We start from the raw sequence: 18,144 nt of genomic DNA on the forward strand, positions 1-18,144 counted from the left end.
TTGGGCTTTTCTTGGAGGCGCCTGTAGTTGCACAGACTGGTTGCACAGGGCACCCTTAAATAGGGCCTGTGGCAGGCCAAGTCGGCCCAACCAGGGCCACCGACCAGGGCCAATCCTGGTCGGTTTTTTGGGGCCATCTGGTCGGCCACCAGACAGGGTACCGACCCTACTGGTCGGTCAACTCAAAGGCCTGGGCAGTGCTTATAAAAGGTGCACTCCTTCAGTCATTCCAGCATCCAGTGCAAGATTGAAAGCCTCCTTCCAAGGCTATGCTGTGCACTCAGAGCTGGTTCAGTTTGTGAGAGAGAGTTCCATCAGTTTTCTCCAGTACTTCGCTGAGTTTTGTATTGCTCCCTTGGAGCCATTTTCTGCCCACCTTCTGGTGGATGAATATACTCTTTCTCTCTCTCCGTTTAAGTTATCTCTGAGTGAGTGTTTATTGCATTTGTGATCATCTATCTGAGTTGAGTGTATGGAAGAGTTGGAGAGATCTTGGGTGGAGGTATGAGTGATTCATTCCTTCCTATTCTCTAACATGGTATCAGAGCCATAGGCTCTCAACTCTTCTTCATCAAAGCACTCTCTGAAGGAAGGAGTCCCTTGGCAGAAAGGCGATTCTGTTTTCAGCTCAGGCTAGCACGGGAGGTCAGTACATCTTTTTGCTTCAGTTTTTTCAGTTTGCTATTCACTGAGATAGATCAGCGATTAGAAGCCTCTACACCCATTGCTCGTCCTTCCTCCTTCTCCAGTCATCTTCCTTCTTCATTTATTCCCAATTTTGGTGAAGCTGGAAAGCTCGATGGGATGAACTACAATCTGGAAAGTCAAGATTCGAAGCTCTCTGTTGGCACGGAAGCTGTAGAAGATAGTGATTGAGGAGAAGCCGGAGGACATTGTGGACAAAAGAGGTGAAGTTTTAGTTGAAGCAGATGCGGATGAACTCAGTGCATGGGAGGAGAGGGATGCTCAAGCCTTAGCGATGCTTATTGGCACGACAGTAGATGCGGTGATTTCTCATATCCAGTTAGCAGAGACGTCTTCAGAGGCGTGGGCCATACTGAAGGAGCTGTATGAAACCGATAATACAGCCCGAATCATTACTCTTCAGCATTAGCTTTATAATCTTAATATGAATGAGGGTGATAGTGTGCATGACCATCTGACAAAGGTGAAAGTCGTGCGGGACCAGCTCGCAGCGGTTGGTCAGAAGGTGGACTCGAGTCAATTGGCGTTGCTCACACTCCACAAGTTGCCACGGAGTTTCAAAAGTTTTGTGACTACGGTCACTGCGGGTCAACGGACTAAGCCAATCACCTTTGAGGAGCTTGGCCCACTCCTGCTTCAGGAGGAGGCTCGAGAGAAACTCTTTATGCAAATTGACGAGAAGGCATTAGGGGCTAAAGACAAGCCTGGAAAAGGCAAGCCTGGAAAAGTCCAAGAAGTCAGAGGACGTTGATTGCAAGAAGAAAATGAAGTGCTATTACTGTGAAAAGCTTGGCCACTTTGCCAAAGAATGCCGAAAGAAGGTGGATCAAAAGCGGAAGAGAGAAGCCAGGAACAAAGAAGAACCTAAGAATGATTCTGCCAATGTGACGACTGGATAGTTGTTTTTAATCAGTGAACATTCTTCAGCATATGCAGTCAGTGAAGGTAAAGAGGGTTGGTATGTTGACAGCGGTGCTTCCAAGCACATGTCCAACAGAAGGACTTGGTTCAAAACCATGGAAAGTACACACCCGGATTTCAAAGTTTCTATCGGGGATAGCCCGACGTGTCCTGTGAAGGGCATCGTTAGCATTCCTTTCATTATAACCGCGGGTGAGGAGAAGGATATCTCTGGAGTACTTTATGTATCCAACCTTTGCAAGAATTTACTGTCTGTAAGTCAGATGGACAAAAACAACATGGCAGTTCTCTTTCAAGATGGCAAGGTCACCGTGACATCCAAAGCAAATGGACAGATGGTGGCTCAAGGAGTTGAAGAGAACGGACTGTACCGTCTCAGTGCAATGTTGGTTCATGAAGACAACGGAAAGTCCAAACTTTGGCATGAGCGCTTCGGTCATGTCAGCTATGGAATCTTGGCTGAAATGTCAAAGTCGAAGATGGTGGATGGACTTTCACCAATTACAGGCAAGGATGATGTCTGTAGGGCTTGTCTAGAAGGAAAGCAGCACAGGGATAAGTTCCCACAAGAGGCCTCGTTTCGGGCCAGCAAACCACTTGAGTTGGTTCACGCCGACATTTGTGGCCCAATGTCTACAGCATCGTGGGCAGGATCGAGGTACTCACTTCTCTTTGTGGATGATTTCAGTAGAATGACCTGGGTATATTGTTTGGCTAAAAAGTCTCAGGCTTTCGAGAAGTTCAAGGACTGGAAGGCCAGAGTTGAAAAGGAGACAGGGGAGGATGTCAAGACGTTCCGCACAGACAGGGGGGGAGAATTCACCTCAACTGAGTTCAACACATTTTGTCGTAAGCATGGGATCAAGCGACAACTCACCACAGCACATACTTCTCAGCAAAACGCGGTAGCCGAGAGGAAGCATAGAACTACCACAGAGACAGGGCTTGCTATGCTCCGAGGGAGGAATCTTTCTAAAGCCTATTGGAGTGAAGCTATCAATACAGCTGTACACATTCTCAATAGGACCAAGACGAAGGCCGTCAAGGAGAAGACTCCATATGAGGCATTTTATGGTAAGAAGCCCTCTATCACTCATCTTCGCATTTTTGGTTCTAACGCATGGGTGCATGTGCACAGGGAAGACAGGACCAAGCTTGATTTTCGGAGCAGAAAATGTATCTTTGTTGGGTATAGCGAAGAATCCAAGGCCTATCGACTCTTCGACCCAGTAAAGAAGCATATCCTTATCAGTTGGGATGTTGTCTTCGAGGAAAAGGAACGTGAACCCCAGGGGGAGCCTTAGATTGAGGAGGAGGAGATTGTTCGACCACGGATCTTGAAAGTGTGAGCAGAAGCACTGCCTCTCTAATCTGGCCAATGAAGCGTATCCCCTGCTCAGACGGGCCTGCATCGTGGGTCTCATGGTGAAGATAGGTCCAGAGAAGATAACAACAAGGTATGTATATGATGAAACAATCTCAATAGGTGGCCCTTCAAACGTGAACTGCTATACATTACATTGATAATGTAGATAAGATGAACATATACATCATAAACCCTCAAGATTTAGATAATAAACATAAGATGAACATATACATCGTAACTCCTTAGGATTTAAGTGTCATGAATAGTGCAATTTACATTATTCTCAGCATCTCCTCTTAAAATGAACTAGATAAGTAGCGAGAGGAACTTACGAAGCAGTTGTTTAGTTTTCTCAAAGTTGAAAAGTTAAAATGCAAAAATCATAACAGTATGTGCAGTATATACAGTGACTATACAGCAAGAGAAAGATATACGTAAGTCTAATTCCCCTTCTTAAAGTTGTAATCTATTCAGGCAAACACCAAGTTGTTGCTGAAAATAAGAGAGTTTGTTGAGGAAAAGTGGCTTCTTGAGGATATCTAGAACCTCTACCTGAACCTACTCTATTATTCGAGAACAATTTCGCCACATCCTGGATGGACATTGCCCCACCTATGAGCACCTTATAAGGTCGATACAAGACACCTGCATAGAATAAGGGCATAAGACAAGCTGCCATGTGTTTGGATTGTATTGGTGCCACATGGGCAGCATATGGAACAGCCACATGAACAGTGTGGAACTACGTGCGTGGCCCAGCATAGAGGCCTGGCTGGGGCTGGAACTAGCGCTGGAAGAGGGCAGATCTATGGCATGGAAAGGCTCACAGTTGGGGCTGTGGCGAGCCCAACAAAGGGCCAAATGGAGGCATGGCAGACGGCTCTATATTCTTTGCACTGACCCTGCCAGAATGTCAGGTCAGCTATGTGGGGTCTTAGAGTTTCATGGTGATGCTGATCTATCTAGTACTTCAAGGAGGCTAGCTTGCTGCAATAGCAAGCAACAAAAGAAAAAGAACGAAGTTACATTTCTCTTTGTGCATTGATGTTGAATCTAATTGCATGCTCTGATCACAATGTTTGTTCTGAAAGCCTTCAAATAGATAGAAGGGGAGTTCTCACGGCAAAAGTATTTGGGACGAGCAAGTGCCTTTGTAAACATATATGCTATGTTCTCCTCTGTGGGAAGATAGGGCAACTCTATGTCTCCTGCTGACAACCGCTCCCGAACATAATGATAGTGAACTTCAATATGCTTGGTACGCGCATGAAACACTGGGTTACGCGCAATGGCCAAAGCACTCTGGCTGTCAGTGTAGACGATAGTGAAGGATGTCTGGCGAATACCAAGATCTGTAAAAAACTGTCGAAGCCAAACACACTCTACTGTAGAAGTGAAAGCTGACCTGTACTCAGCCTCATAACTAGATGTGGCAACTGTTGGTTGCTTCTTGCTAAGCCAAGAGATACATGAATTGCCAAGCAAAAAACAATTGCCAGTATGTGACACTCTCGTGTCGGAACATCCTGCCCAGTCACTATCCATGTAAGCATGCATGCTAAGTGAACCCTGATAGAACAGGGCTACCCGAACCCACCCCGCCCCAGGTTGACCATCCAAGAGGTGGCAAAATCAGAAGCTGATGTTCCACAAGATACTGAGGAAGAGCAGGATGTTCTAGAAGCAATTCTAGTTCCTCCTCCCACTGAGAAGCAGAAAAGGTTGCCCCAATGGTACCTACGGACATTGGAAGAGTCTCGGGTCACTGAATTACCTGAGAGTAGCAGTTCTGGATTGCGTCGGTCCCAACGTCTTCACAAGACGCCATCCGTGAATTTTGCATTGGTGGCTCAGCTTGACGAGCCAAGGACCTTCGAGGAGGTGAAGGACAATCTAGAATGGCAGGCTGCCATGCAGGCAGAGATGGATGCTATCCTGAAGAACAATACCTGGGACTTAGTGGCCAGGCCCCCGCGACGGAAAGTCATCGGCACTAAGTGGGTATACAAACTTAAATACAAATCAGATGGCAACTTGGATAAGTATAAAGCAAGGTTAGTGGTCAAAGGTTTTGCTCAAAGTGAAGGCATGGATTTTGATGAAACTTTTGCTCCCACAGCCCGCATGGTTACTATCCAGACAGTGATTGCCCTTGCTACCCAATTCCAGTGGCCTATTTTTCAAATGGACGTGAAGTCCGCATTCCTTAATGAAACCCTGGAGGAGGAGGTATACGTGGAGCAGCCACCGGGCTTTCAAGATCTAGGGTCCCCATTAAAGGTCTGCAGGTTGAAGAAGGCGTTATACGGGCTGAAACAGGCCCCTAGAGCTTGGTACCAAAGGATTGATGTATTCTTTCAAAAGATAGGGCTAAGTCGGAGTCCTTCTGAGGCAAACCTTTACTTGTTCATTGAGAAGGAATTGCGACTGGTACTCTTCCTCTATGTTGATGATCTTATCTTCACAGGTGATCATGTCAAGAAGATTTCACAGGTCAAGGAGCTACTCATGTCTGAGTTTGAGATGATTGACCTTGGGTTATTACATTACTTCCTTGGGATAGAAGTAAAGCAGACCAAAGGCAGGATCTTCATTTCACAGGAGAAATATTGCAGAGATTTTCTGAAGAGATTTCAGATGGAGGATTGCAGGACAGCAGTAACTCCCATGGAGGTCGGGCTTAAGCTAAGTGTTCACGACACATCTCAGCCAGTCGATACTCCCTTGTACTGACGATTGGTAGGAAGTTTGCTTTACTTTACCAATACCCGACTTGATATTTGTTATGCAGTTGGGCTATTATGCCAGTTCTCTGCTTCTCCCAAGAAGAGTCATTGGGATGCAGGTTTACGGGTGCTGAGGTATCTAAAGGCTACTTGCACCTATGGGATCACCTGCACCAAAGGCATCGAACTAGGCGGGTTCTGTGATAGTGATTGTGCAGGTGATGCTGACACCAGAAGATCGATAACAGGGTATTGTTTCTTACTTGCATCTGGTGCCATCTCTTGGCTGAGTAAGAAGCAACCCACAGTGGCCCTTTCATCTACAGAGGCAGAGTACAGAGCTACGTGTACAGCAGCTTGTGAGACAGTGTGGTTGAGGTGGATTCTGGAGGACATGGACGTGTGTCAGGAGGACGTAACAGTGCTGATGTGCGACAATCAGAGTTGCATAGCCATTGCTAAGAATCCAGTGTACCGCGCGGACCAAGCACATCGAAGTTCATTACCACTTTGTTCGAGAGCTCATCATCGACGACGTGATCGAGCTTATCTACTGCTCGACGGCCGACAACTTGTCCGACCTCTTCACGAAGGCACTCCCTCGAGAACAGATGGAGCACCTCATCAAACGCATCAAGATTGGCCCACAGTTGTGACATTGAGGGGGGGTGTTAGAAACTCACCGTGCCCACCTGTGAGCCCCCGATTTGAGGGACAAGGGGCAGTGAGAGGTAGGAGGATTGGGAAAGAGAGAGACTCAGGCTGGCCTCATAGGCAACTAGCACACGGGCTGGTTGCTGCCTGCAACAGCAAGGAAACAAGGGCCTTGGGCCTCACTTGGAGGCGCCTGCAGCTGCACGGAATGGCTGCACATGGCACCCTTAAATAGGGGCCTGTGGCAGGCCAAGTCAACCCAACCAAGGCCAACCCTGGTCGGTTTTCTAGGGCCATCTGGTCGGCCACCAAACATGGTACCGACCCCAGTGCCTATAAAAGGCCCACTCCTTCAGTCATTCCAGCATCCAGTGCAAGACTGAAAGCCTCCTTCCAAGGCTGTGCTGTGCACTCAGAGCTGGTTCAGTTTGTGTGAGAGAGTTCCATCAGTTTTCTCCAGCACTTCGCTGAGTTTTGTATTGCTCCCTTGGAGCCATTTTATGTCAGTTATCTCTGAGTGACTCTTTATTGCATCTGTGATCTTCTATCTGAGTTGAGTGTGTGGAAGAGTTGGAGAGATCTTGGGTGGAGGTATGAGTGATTCATTCCTTCCTATTCTCTAACAAAATAGAAATGAGTTATATATTTAGAGTGGGCCAAAAGCCTACATGGACTCAATAATGTATTAAAATAATAGGGAGTGCACATGGAGAGTATGTGCAGGGCATGAGGAAGTATGGAGGAGTATGGAGTCAAAAGGAATCCTTCTAGAATTCTTATATGGAATGTGGAGGATGTTGACATGTGGAAAAGAGGAGGGTCCTCTTGGGCTCCATGTGAGAGGACTATTGACTTTTCTACTGAAAAGGATAAAGAAGCATCTTGTGATGGGACACTTGTCAAAATCGTCCTAAAAGGACAATGGATGGTGACCCATGCCCTTATGTCACAAAGGGGTGAAAGAATCTATTGCGAGCAAATGTAATAGGGTGAAGGAAGGTGAGAACTGCACTATAAAAGAAGCCCCTCCCCTCTTTCTTAAGCATCTCATTTTCTCCTTGTAGCCTTGCCGTTGCCTTGTATCTAGCTCCTTCCATGCCTCTCCTTTTCCTTGAGCCTTAGCCCCTCTCTTCTTTGTAGTTCTCTCCCATTGGGAAGCTTTCTTGGTTTCTAGAATCAAGATCTTCCCTTCTTTTTTCATTTTCTCATAGTTTTTTCCTCTTCGCTCGGGAGCTCCGTTTGTGCTCATGTATGGCTTGTTTTGGGATCTGTTCTGAGGGGATTCTCTACCCTTTAGGGCGACCTCATTCCAATATGTACTGTGGAAGCAACCCCTTCAGCAAGAGAAATCGTTGCCTTTTCCTATTGCTCAAGTCGCTCATGGACTGTTTTGGTACCCGGTGGTAAAACGGCCATAACTTCTTGCTCCCTACTCCGTTTTGGTCAAAACCTGTATCAAAATCTTCGTCTCTTTGAGCTCTATCCATTTATTTTTTTGCTTCCATGTTCTGATTTGTTGAGAAAATGTTACAGTGTGCGGAACAGAGTAGACTTGGATTTGGGACAGTTTTGGAGTCTGTTACTAAAATGGTCCTAACTTTTCATCTCTTGTTTTGTCTTTTCAAACCCTACAAGCATGTGTTCTTTGTTTTGGGTTTTGAGGGTCAAAGGAAGAGCTATTTTCATGCTATCATAGCTGTATTTTTATTTTCAATAATTGTGGGTTCTCGTGTTGAGCTTTATCAAGATGATGCGACCCAACAACCCCATATGTCAGAATGTGCCCTACAATTCAGCTCCTTCACTTCCATCCATGTAGTTCTTAGTATGAAAATTTTCTTCCAACAGAGGCTTGCTCTTACATTTGGCGCCGAACGCTTGGCAGAAATCAATGCTTCCCGTCAACCTTTCCTCTTTCCCATGTTGAACTATGATCTCACCTTTGATGTTTATATCTTTATCTTGCTTTAATTCGTCTATTTTCCTTTCCCTCTTGTTCTTTTAACTCTAAGGAGTGACTAGAATTAAGCCCCCAAATTCTATGTCACAGTACCACACTGAATGGACTGCTAGATATTTATCAAGGGTTTGCTACAACCCTTCGATTAGTGGCTATGGATAATCCAGACCACTATTATTTTGATCAGTTAATTACTTTGCTTTTGCAGGAAGAGCAAAGTCGAGCTAATAGACAAACCATTATTCTTGATCATGCATTTGCTTCCCAGCAGATAGCATGAGGTAAGGCTTCCAAGCCTATGGGCAACCCTAAATCTGCGCATAGCAGCTGTAATTCCTCCCATGCATCTAAAAATACAATAGATAAGTCAAAGAAGAAGAGATGCAACTATTGTCGCAAGCGTGGACATGACATTTTAGAATGCAGGAAGCGCAGTGCTTCAGAGAAAAAGAAAGCAGGATTGACAGCTAATGCCTTACATGCTTTTGAATCCCATGAGCCAGCAGATGCTTCACATGCACATGCTCTTCAGGATGATTGGGCATGGGCTGTCCATTGCTCATCTGATCCCTCCAAAGCTGATGCACTCTTTACTGCTAATGACGCTCAGTCTTGGTATTTTGATAGTGGTGCCTCCAAGCACGTCACGTCCTGCAGACAATTGTTTCATTGTTTAGCTGATGCACCTCGAGGGGGGACTGTCACATGTGCTAATAATCCTTCCTATGCTGTAAAAGGAATTGGAGATGTGCAGCTCACATCCATTTCAAGCCATCCTGTCACTTTGACAAATGTTCTTTTTGTGCCTGGAATTGAAGTCAACTTGATTTCAATTTCAGCAATTGCCACTTCAGGTTTTCGAGTGATTTTTGATGGCTACAGATGCCTAGTTTCTGATCTTCGTGATGACAATGCCATAGTTCTCACTGGCACTTTGCAAAAGGGGCTTTATCACCTTGATCATCACTCAGCTGCACTTTCTATTGAAGCATTTGCTACTTCAGATTCACAGCTTGCTGAAACTGATCTTTGGCATGAGAGAATGAGTCATCTCAATTATAGAGCTCTTGCAAAGCTACATTCACAGCAGATGGCAAATGATGTACCTCAAACTCACACAGTTTCCAAACATGTGTGTGAGGGTTGTCTTTTGGGTAAGATGCATTGATTTCCTTTTCAAAAGAATTGTCTAAAACTTTGACAAAGGAAATTGCAGCTAGTGGACAGTGATGTCTGTGGCCCAATGAGGACAAATGCCATTGGGGGGTACAAGCATTTCATGATTCTCATTGATGACTTCACAAGATATTGCTAGATATATCCTTTAAAAGCCAAATCTGAAGTTTTCTTATGCTTTCACAGGTGGCTGAATATGGTTGAGAATGAATCAGGATGCAAGCTTGTCACCCTCAACATAGATAGGAGGGGAGAGTATATGTCAAAGGAGTTTGATACATTTCTGTCTTCACGGGGCATTGTTCACTCATGCAGTACTCCTTACTTTCCTCAGCAAAATCTTGTTTCTGAAAGGAAAAACAGGTCCACAATGGAAATGGCCAGATGCATCCTTAAGTCCAAGTCTTTGCCCCATAAATTTTGGCTTGATGCAGTGATGTGTGCCAACTATGTACTGAATAGATCACCTACATGGGCATTGAATACTGTTACACCTTATGAAGCATGGAAAGGCAGGAAGCGTTCACTTTCACACATGAGAGTTTTTGGGTCTCTTGCATATGTTCATGTACCATCTCAGCTGAGACATAAGCTTTATGACAAGGCAATCAAATGCATATTTATCGGTTACAGCCAGGAGAGCAGAGGGTATTGGTTATACCAACCAAATACTGGGAAGATTATTGTCAGTAGAGATGTAATCTTTGCTGAACATTCAGCTTCTCCTCTTGTGGACTGCAAAGCTAAGCGAGATGTTGACATGTTTGATGCCTTTGACTATTGGTTACCTTTGCCTTCATCAGAGGAAGACTTTGACCAGCAACATGAGCCTCCTACAGACCCTTCAACAAGCAATGATTAGCTAATACCCCATGCTGATTTTCAGGTTTCTCTTCCAGCATAGAATGATCCCAGTATTCATGATGCAGTGATTGAAGAAAGAGCTGTCAATAGACAGCAAAGGCAAGTTCCCAGATGGCTTCTTGATACATTGAGGGACATCAAACAAGATCGGCCTTTTGCTGCCCAGACAAGATCAGGGAATAGACAGATGCATCGTCACTTTCTTGAGTTTGCACTCCTTGCTACAGCTTGCAATGAAGAGCCTTTGTGCCATAAAGATGCTTTTGACAGCAAGGAGTGGATGGATGCAATGAGAGCTGAGTTACAATCCATTGCTAAAAATGACACATGGGAATTAGTAGATCTCCCTCCTGGCAAGCATGCCATTGGTACCCGGTGGGTCTACAAATTAAAAAGGAAATCTGATGGCAGTATAGATCGATACAAAGCCCGTCTTGTTGCAAAAGGATATACCCAACAACAAGGCATTGACTTTGAGGAGACCTTTGCTCCCACATCAAGGATTACTACCATTAGATGTGTCATTGCCATTGTAGCCCATCATCATTGGCAAGTGCACCAACTTGATATCAAGATTGCTTTTCTTTATGGGGATCTGCAGGAAAAAGTCTATGTCACACAATTTCGTGGCTTTGAGGTTGTTAATTCTTAAAACAAGGTATGCTGGCTTAGAAAAGCCCTTTATGGTTTGAAGCAGGCACCCAGGGCATGGTATGCCAAAATTCATGCCCACTTACTATCCCTTGGTTTTCAGAATAGTCCCACAGAACCCACTCTTTATGTCCATGGGAGTCGATCTGATTTTTTAGTGCTGATTTTATATGTGGATGATATGCTCATCACGGGTCCAGATACTCGGCATATTGCAGCTTTCAAGGCTGATTTGCAGCAGGTTTTTGAAATGTCAGACATGGGACAGCTCCACTGTTATTTGGGCATCCAGTTTGCTCATGTTCTGGGGGGTATCATGATGTCACAGTCCAAGTATATTGGACAGCTCCTTGATCGTTTTCAGTTTGAGGATTGCAAGCCAATTTCTCTCCAGTGGACCCTGGCTTCAAATTCTTAGCTCATGATGAGAGCCTACCATGTGATATCACTCTTTATCAACAGGCTGTTTGATGCCTTATTTATTTATTTCACACGAGACCTCACTTACAGTATGCAATATCTCAGCTCAGCAGATTCATACACATGCCCAGTTCACAGCATTGGCAAGCAGTGAAGAGAGTCTTCAGATATCTCAGAGGCACTCAGGATTTAGCCCTCTTCTATGGTGAACAGAGTTCACTTACCATGCATGCTTACACGGATAGTGACTGGGCAGGATGTTCCCACACCATAGTGTCACATACTGGCAATTGTTTTTTGCTTGGCAATTCATGTATCTCTTGGCTCAGCAAGAAGCAACCAACAGTTGCCACATCTAGTTGTGAGACTGAGTACAGGGCCGCTTTCACTGCTACAATAGAGTGTGTTTGGCTTCGACAGTTACTTACAGATCTTGGTATTCGCCAGACATCCTCCACTATTGTCTACACTGACAGCCAGAGTGCTTTGGCCATTGCGCGTAACCCAGTGTTTCATGCGCGTACCAAGCATATTGAAGTTCACTATCATTATGTTCGGGAGCGGTTGTTAGCAGGAGACATAGAGTTGTCCTATCTTCCGACAGAGGACAACATAGCGTATATGTTTACAAAGGCACTTCCTCATCCCAAGTTCGAAGTCTTCCGACAGGCTCTACACTTGGTTCCCTTTGTTACATGATCTGACATCCCTTGTACATTCATAGGTGGCTATATCCTTTTGGATGAACATGTGCCACCATGACCAAAAAATACCAGGTATTCTGAGACGTTTCGAGAATACTTCAGCCCATCCCATGGAGGGTGGTTTGTAGGCCATCTTCTAGTGGTTCTAGTGATGCCCTTTAGGCCATGGTATGTGCCTTGTAGGCATAAATATAGGCACTGATAGTGTTAGTGCCTTTTAGGCCACATAGGACACTTAGTCCTATGTGACACCTAGGACACTTAGTCCTAGGTCTAGGTACAAGTACTTTGTACTGTCATTTTTTAACAACACTCTAGTTCATGTGACGGCTAAGACTCTATCGACTCTGTGCACGTTGCTCTCTCTCTATCATCTAACGATCCTACAGTACTGCCATTTACTTGGCCTTTGGAAGAAAGAGCATTTTGTTTTGCTTTTGCTCACCCATGAAATACTGGTAAAAGCGTAGCCTATAGTAAACTTTATCGCTTTGCTACTTGCTCAATCACTCTCACGAAAGCCTTGCAACTGTAGAGTTTTGGACTGTTAATAAAAAAATCCCAGAATATTCTTTTGGCTGCTCACTAATGGCTGGACTTAGGATGTGCCATGGACATTTGACAAAACTTTGCAGAGGTGCTATCTTTCTCATCCAAATATGCTAGTGGTCATAGGATTAAGCAAGCTGCCCACTAACTGCATGCACAAAGCAACATCCACATCAATTCCAATCCTGTTGGGAAATTGGTTTGTTGTTTTGCATGTGAAATGTTTCCAGCAAGACTTTAGCATACTTTGTCTGACTTTTAAAGATGCCATTAGTTTGTTGCTATACTAAAAATAATGTAGCTGTCTCAAATCTGTCATCTCAAACTCTTTTTATAATGCTGCCTTGAATTCCAGGGATGAAGCCATCAATATGCTGTACTGCTGTGTAACTCCTCTATTGTGTGCTCAACCTGTTTTTTGTCCTCTGGAAAGAGTGAAATTGGAATTGTGGTAGGCGTTGAAGATGTTGCATAAGAGCTGCTCTTGAGGCCAGAAGACCTTGGAACACAATTCTCTGTATTTGCCAAGCTAGAAGCCCAAGGTGAAAGTGTGGTGAGATGAGAAGATGGAGAGAGAGAGAGGAATAAAAAGGGGAGGGGGCAAGCTGAGAGTGAAGAAATTGGGGACTGGAGAGTGTTGGGAATGAGGAGGGGGGTGAGAAAGCAAGGGGGGGGGGGGGAGCAAGGCAGCCAAGATAACCCATCCACCTGAGTTGGAAAAAGGGAAAGGGGAGAGCTAAGAAGTCCCTACAAAGATGTCCTCCTATGGGGTAAGTTGTGGTTGGATTCATCTAGATATAGTTTTACTCTTATTACTCACTTATGGTTTTTTTTGTTCAAACTTATCTCCTCGCTGGACATGGAAAAACATTTGTAGCCAACAGCAAAACTTTTTACTCTCAGGGACTTACTTTGCTGGAGTGTTCTTTTTTGAATACTATATAGTACATCATGGTTAAACATGTTTTCTATATTATGGTTGTATGATCTATTTAATGCTGCAAGCGCTCAAGTGTAGTGTCTCATGCTGGCTTCTTTCATGTGTCAGATCTGCATGGATTCTCAAACCCAAGAGCTTGCCATCATCGTATATATCCTTTCTTAACAAGCATGGAGGAAAAGACACTACAATAGTAAAATCACTCAAGGAATTAGCTTTTAAGAATCCACTGACAAGCTTGAAAACAGTTGAGAAATATCACAAGTCCATGGGTATGGATGTTCAACTTGATCCGAACATGATTATTCCATGCACGGTGAGGAACTTGAAAACAATCTGCAAATTGCTGTGAAGACTCTACTTGATGTAAAACGGATGAGATGTGTTTCACATTTTATATTGCTTGCTAAAGAAGTTCTAGGTAGGCAAGATATTGTGATTTCAAAAGCTACTTGCTCTTACGTTTTCCTTTCTTGTATTTGGCAGCTAGTGCACGGGAACCAAGATTGTACCCCACATTTTTTTTGGTTTTTGGGCCAAGCTTATCTCCGATCTCTTCCCGTATATCTTCCTGTTTATCTTGTTCCTGCTGTGATCGTTCATAGAAGAGGACTATTGAAAAAGTAAGTTGAAGTTCTTGAAAGTTGCAAGGCTTTACATAATGTGTAGAAGTGAAGTTGTAACTCAACTTGTTTGTGTCGTACACAATGATCATGGTTTTTGTCTTGGCAATGCTTATGTGGATTGGTGGAACTTGCATCTGAGTGACTTTGGAAGCCACTTCTGTCTATTACATATAAGCCACATCTGTGAATATAGAAGCAAATGGAGGGTAACTTGCAATCTAAGCGCTTGCTCGAGTGTGTCTCATCCGCCTCTCATGCCACTCAATCACAAGCCAAATATAGGGCCATTCTGTATAGAGACTATAATAGAAGGTTACAGTTCTTGGATCGACTTATGTTTTGGAGGTTTTTGATAGATATAATATTAAGGTTCCTTTTAGACTTCTACATACTTTAGAAAAACTTCTCTCGTCAAGCTTTTCATTTAAGAAATCAACATGGCTTTCATTTTTAGAGAAGTTTCTAGTCTCAAGTTCTTGGTCTTAGAATTGCTCTCATTTTAAGAAAATAGCTTATGATCGCTATATTTACTTCCCCCAGTCTTGGTAAGATTTAAGCTCGTCAGCTCAAGTTATGAATGCTCTTCCTCATTGGGTTAGAGGAGTTTGGAAGCATCTTGTGATTGCTTGGAAAACATGTGAAAACATTAGGACAAAAGGGCCTCAATTATGCATACATTGGTAGAAACCTACAATGCATCCTTGACATGTTACTACTGATACTTCTATCCTTGCTACTATCTTTTCAAGGGAGCTTTTCTTAAAAGGCACAATTCTTCTCAGGATTCATGCCTATTAAAAGCCATAGGGAAAGAAGTTTCAAAGTTCACTATCCAAGTAGGAGAATCTTTAGGGGTTGAAGGTCTCTTATCACATTGGAAATTGACAGTTTTGAATCTGGTTGCTTTGAAACTAAGAGAAATTGTTTTGGCTTGCACCTCTAATAGTGGCAACTCTCTCTCTCTAGAGGATGAGATATCCTTTCATAAATTCAAGCAAGACCGGGATGTCCCCAAGTATGATATGTGAGTGAGTTTGCAGACTCTGCACGCTCATGGCTCAACTGCATTGCACCCTCCTCAAGCCATCACGCGGATTCACGCCTCTCTGTATGCACTCTGCAATCCAGAGCTAAGATCCAATGACCTGCAAGCAACGGGCTGTGCAACATGATGGCTCCTCCTCAGAGTCCTCACTGCTCGTCTTTGACTCTTGGAACTCTCACCATGCAAGCATTACTCTCCCAACAGCAGCCCGAAAAACACCGTTGCTTTGAAATCTTCTGAAAGAACCTCATCTACATCGATAGCCATAATTGCCGTGGCTCTTCCTTCCGCCTTGACCTCACGCGCTTGGCCGATCTCACTAACGAGGAGTTCAGAAGAAGCCGGTGCCTCGGCTTGAACATGGAGGTTGCAAAGATCCCTCCTTAATCCGTCTCCTGATCGTAACCTAGATCCTATAGGTGTCATATGAGGCGAGCTCTCGGAACGGTGTCAAATGCCTTGTGGAAGTCCACAAAGCAACAATAAACCCTCTGCTTCCATGCCCTCGCCTCCTCGATGATACATCTGAGCTCGAGAATGTGGTCCATGGTCCCATGATCCCGTCTGAAACTGGCCTGTCGCGTTGCTCTGAGTCCTCGACACTCCGTTAATGAACCCTTGCCTTGTGGATGGGTGAGATAGTGTTGATGGTCTAGGTGCATGGAAACCCCAAGCAAACGGCTTCATTAAATAGCTTGGCTAAGATCGGGGCTAGGAGGCTAATCCCATATGCAATGAACTTAGTGCATAGTCCCTCATGATCCTTCGCTCAGCCATTATGAAGTTTCATTATGGCATCCTTTACCCCCCCTAGTGAAGAGGGTGCAGGATGTGGGGCGCGGCATATGTGATAGGGGCTGATTTGGGATATCATAGAGCGTGCGTGCATAATTGTGTCAGTGAGTGGTGGGGGGAACCATCCCTTTAGAAATCTCCGCCAGAAGTCCTTAGAGTTGTTACCGAATAGAATGTTGAGTAGCTCCTCCTCGTTTCGACGCACGAAGTCCAGTTTCGTCTTACGTACTAGACGATGGTACTCGCGTAGCGTCTCTGGCTCGCTCGGAAGGCTGTTTTTTGTTTCGAATCTAAGCTGACGGCATCAAGCCTTACACTCATCATCGTACCAGCTCTTACAGGGTACGGTCCTAGGAGGTGGTGGGCGGGTGGTGTGGGGGAAGGCGTGAAGAGCAACCTCGTGTAGTGAGCGAGTAACTAGGGAAGCACGGTCCTCTAATAAGGGTATAAAGTCAATGTATGCAAGAAGTATGTAGAGACGGCCAGAGTAAGTAGGTGAGTGATCGTGATCAAAGTGTATATCATGGTAGGTGGAGTAAGAACTCAATGGGGTAGAAGTGCTATGCGGCGGGGGGTAGAAATGCTAAAGAAAAGATAGGTATGATCAGCCCCTGGAGGGAGAGGTGCTACGGTAAAGTCAGTGATGCAAGATAGGCAGGGATCCCATGATGTAGTCCACAACATTGAAGCCTCCCCCATGTGGAAAGCGAGTGAAGCCTCCTGATGCGGGCCATCGGTCAAGACCATTATAGATAATGAGATGATGCATCTTGCCGAGGTCTAATAGGGCCTGCCCATAGGATGTGAGCGGTCCTCGTTTGTCAGCCAAAACTCGTAGCATACCTACCTCCTCAAGGTCAATGTCCTCAAACCTATTGTTACGCTCTAGCCGAGGTAGCATGACCTCAGAAGAATCAGTCGACATTTCCCTTAAAGGATCTATATTTGTATATATATTTGTTTGCGCTTCATGTGAATGATCGGGAGGGAATTAATGTCCCGGTCCTAGGTGAGGGTTGATAGCACCAGACTAGGTGGATCTAAGGCTAAGGGCCTAATGCAAGGAATGTGCCTAGGGGCAAAGGATATTAATGCATCCCAAGAGAGGGGTGAAATGTTGCATTAGGAAGGCCCTGTGATGATGACATGTGGCATCTAGATCCATCTAGGGAGATGGGGCTTGTTGAAGCTAGAGAGAGAGAAGAGAATGTGTGATTCACGTATGTTTTTCTGATTCGAATTCTCTGTCAGCTCGTGTGCTTCAGCAAGGTTGGATGGGAGGAAAGAATTGGTGCTGCTCCCGTGATCTGCAATAGGAATTAGATGTTGTGTCTAACAATTGGTATCAGAGCCCAAGGGAAGAGACCAAGGGAAGGGGTTCGTGAGCTGTGACGAAAGCTACGATTGGTATATTGTTAGTGCTATCAGTTGAAGGGTGTATCACTTGATCGGTGATAGCGGACAGCAGGCGTGGAGCGTAGGTGTGGCGACTCGACTACTTGTGACCTCCGCACGACGGACAGACGGGATCAACGCTGACCTGCGACGTGTCTGACGAATGTTTTAGGGGTGATCACGAAATAAACCGTGAGCAAGGTGTTGGCGTTGCCGTGGTCTACGACGGAAGGTTGGCGCTGCCCGTGGTCTACGATGGAAACAATGATAGCATGACGGGAGGCCTTCGATGATTCGTGGATGGGCGACCTGTAGCCAGAGAACGTAGGCAAGGATAAGAGGCCACGTAAACAGAGATTATGAAAGACTTTGACGAAACACACTTGTGAAAGGAAGCGTGACAGAGATACGTATCGAGGGATTCCAAGATGCAGCATGGCGTGACGCATGGTGGAGCGCTATTCGACGAGCAGCTAGCCACGTATTCAGGACTTGGACAGCGAGGGCGAAGCTGAACTCATTTCCCTTGGTCGTGCACGCAGTGGGATTGTGTAGACAGTGCGGGAGACTATTGGTTGGATTTGCATGGATCCAAGAAGGCTGTGACGAAATCGTTGATGACCAGGGAGCTCTCTTTGACCTCCATC

The 18,144-nt window shown here is 45.0% G+C and overlaps 1 protein-coding gene across 1 annotated transcript in view; it reads left to right on the forward strand.

Annotated features, from left to right (window-relative positions):
* Positions 1-18,144, forward strand: part of LOC147896163 (uncharacterized) — a 123,102-nt gene that overhangs the window by 21,578 nt on the left and 83,380 nt on the right. The window contains exons 4-5 of the mRNA XM_087382564.1: positions 13,745-13,952; positions 14,123-14,259. Of these exons, the coding sequence (XP_087238690.1) occupies positions 13,745-13,952; positions 14,123-14,259 (345 nt within the window). The remainder of the gene's footprint in view (positions 1-13,744; positions 13,953-14,122; positions 14,260-18,144) is intronic.

Source organism: Dipteris shenzhenensis, chromosome 12 (assembly GCF_047967505.1).
Source record: "Dipteris shenzhenensis isolate YYH24624 ecotype China chromosome 12, Dip_SZ_1.0, whole genome shotgun sequence".
Taxonomy (NCBI): Eukaryota; Viridiplantae; Streptophyta; class Polypodiopsida; order Gleicheniales; family Dipteridaceae; genus Dipteris; species Dipteris shenzhenensis.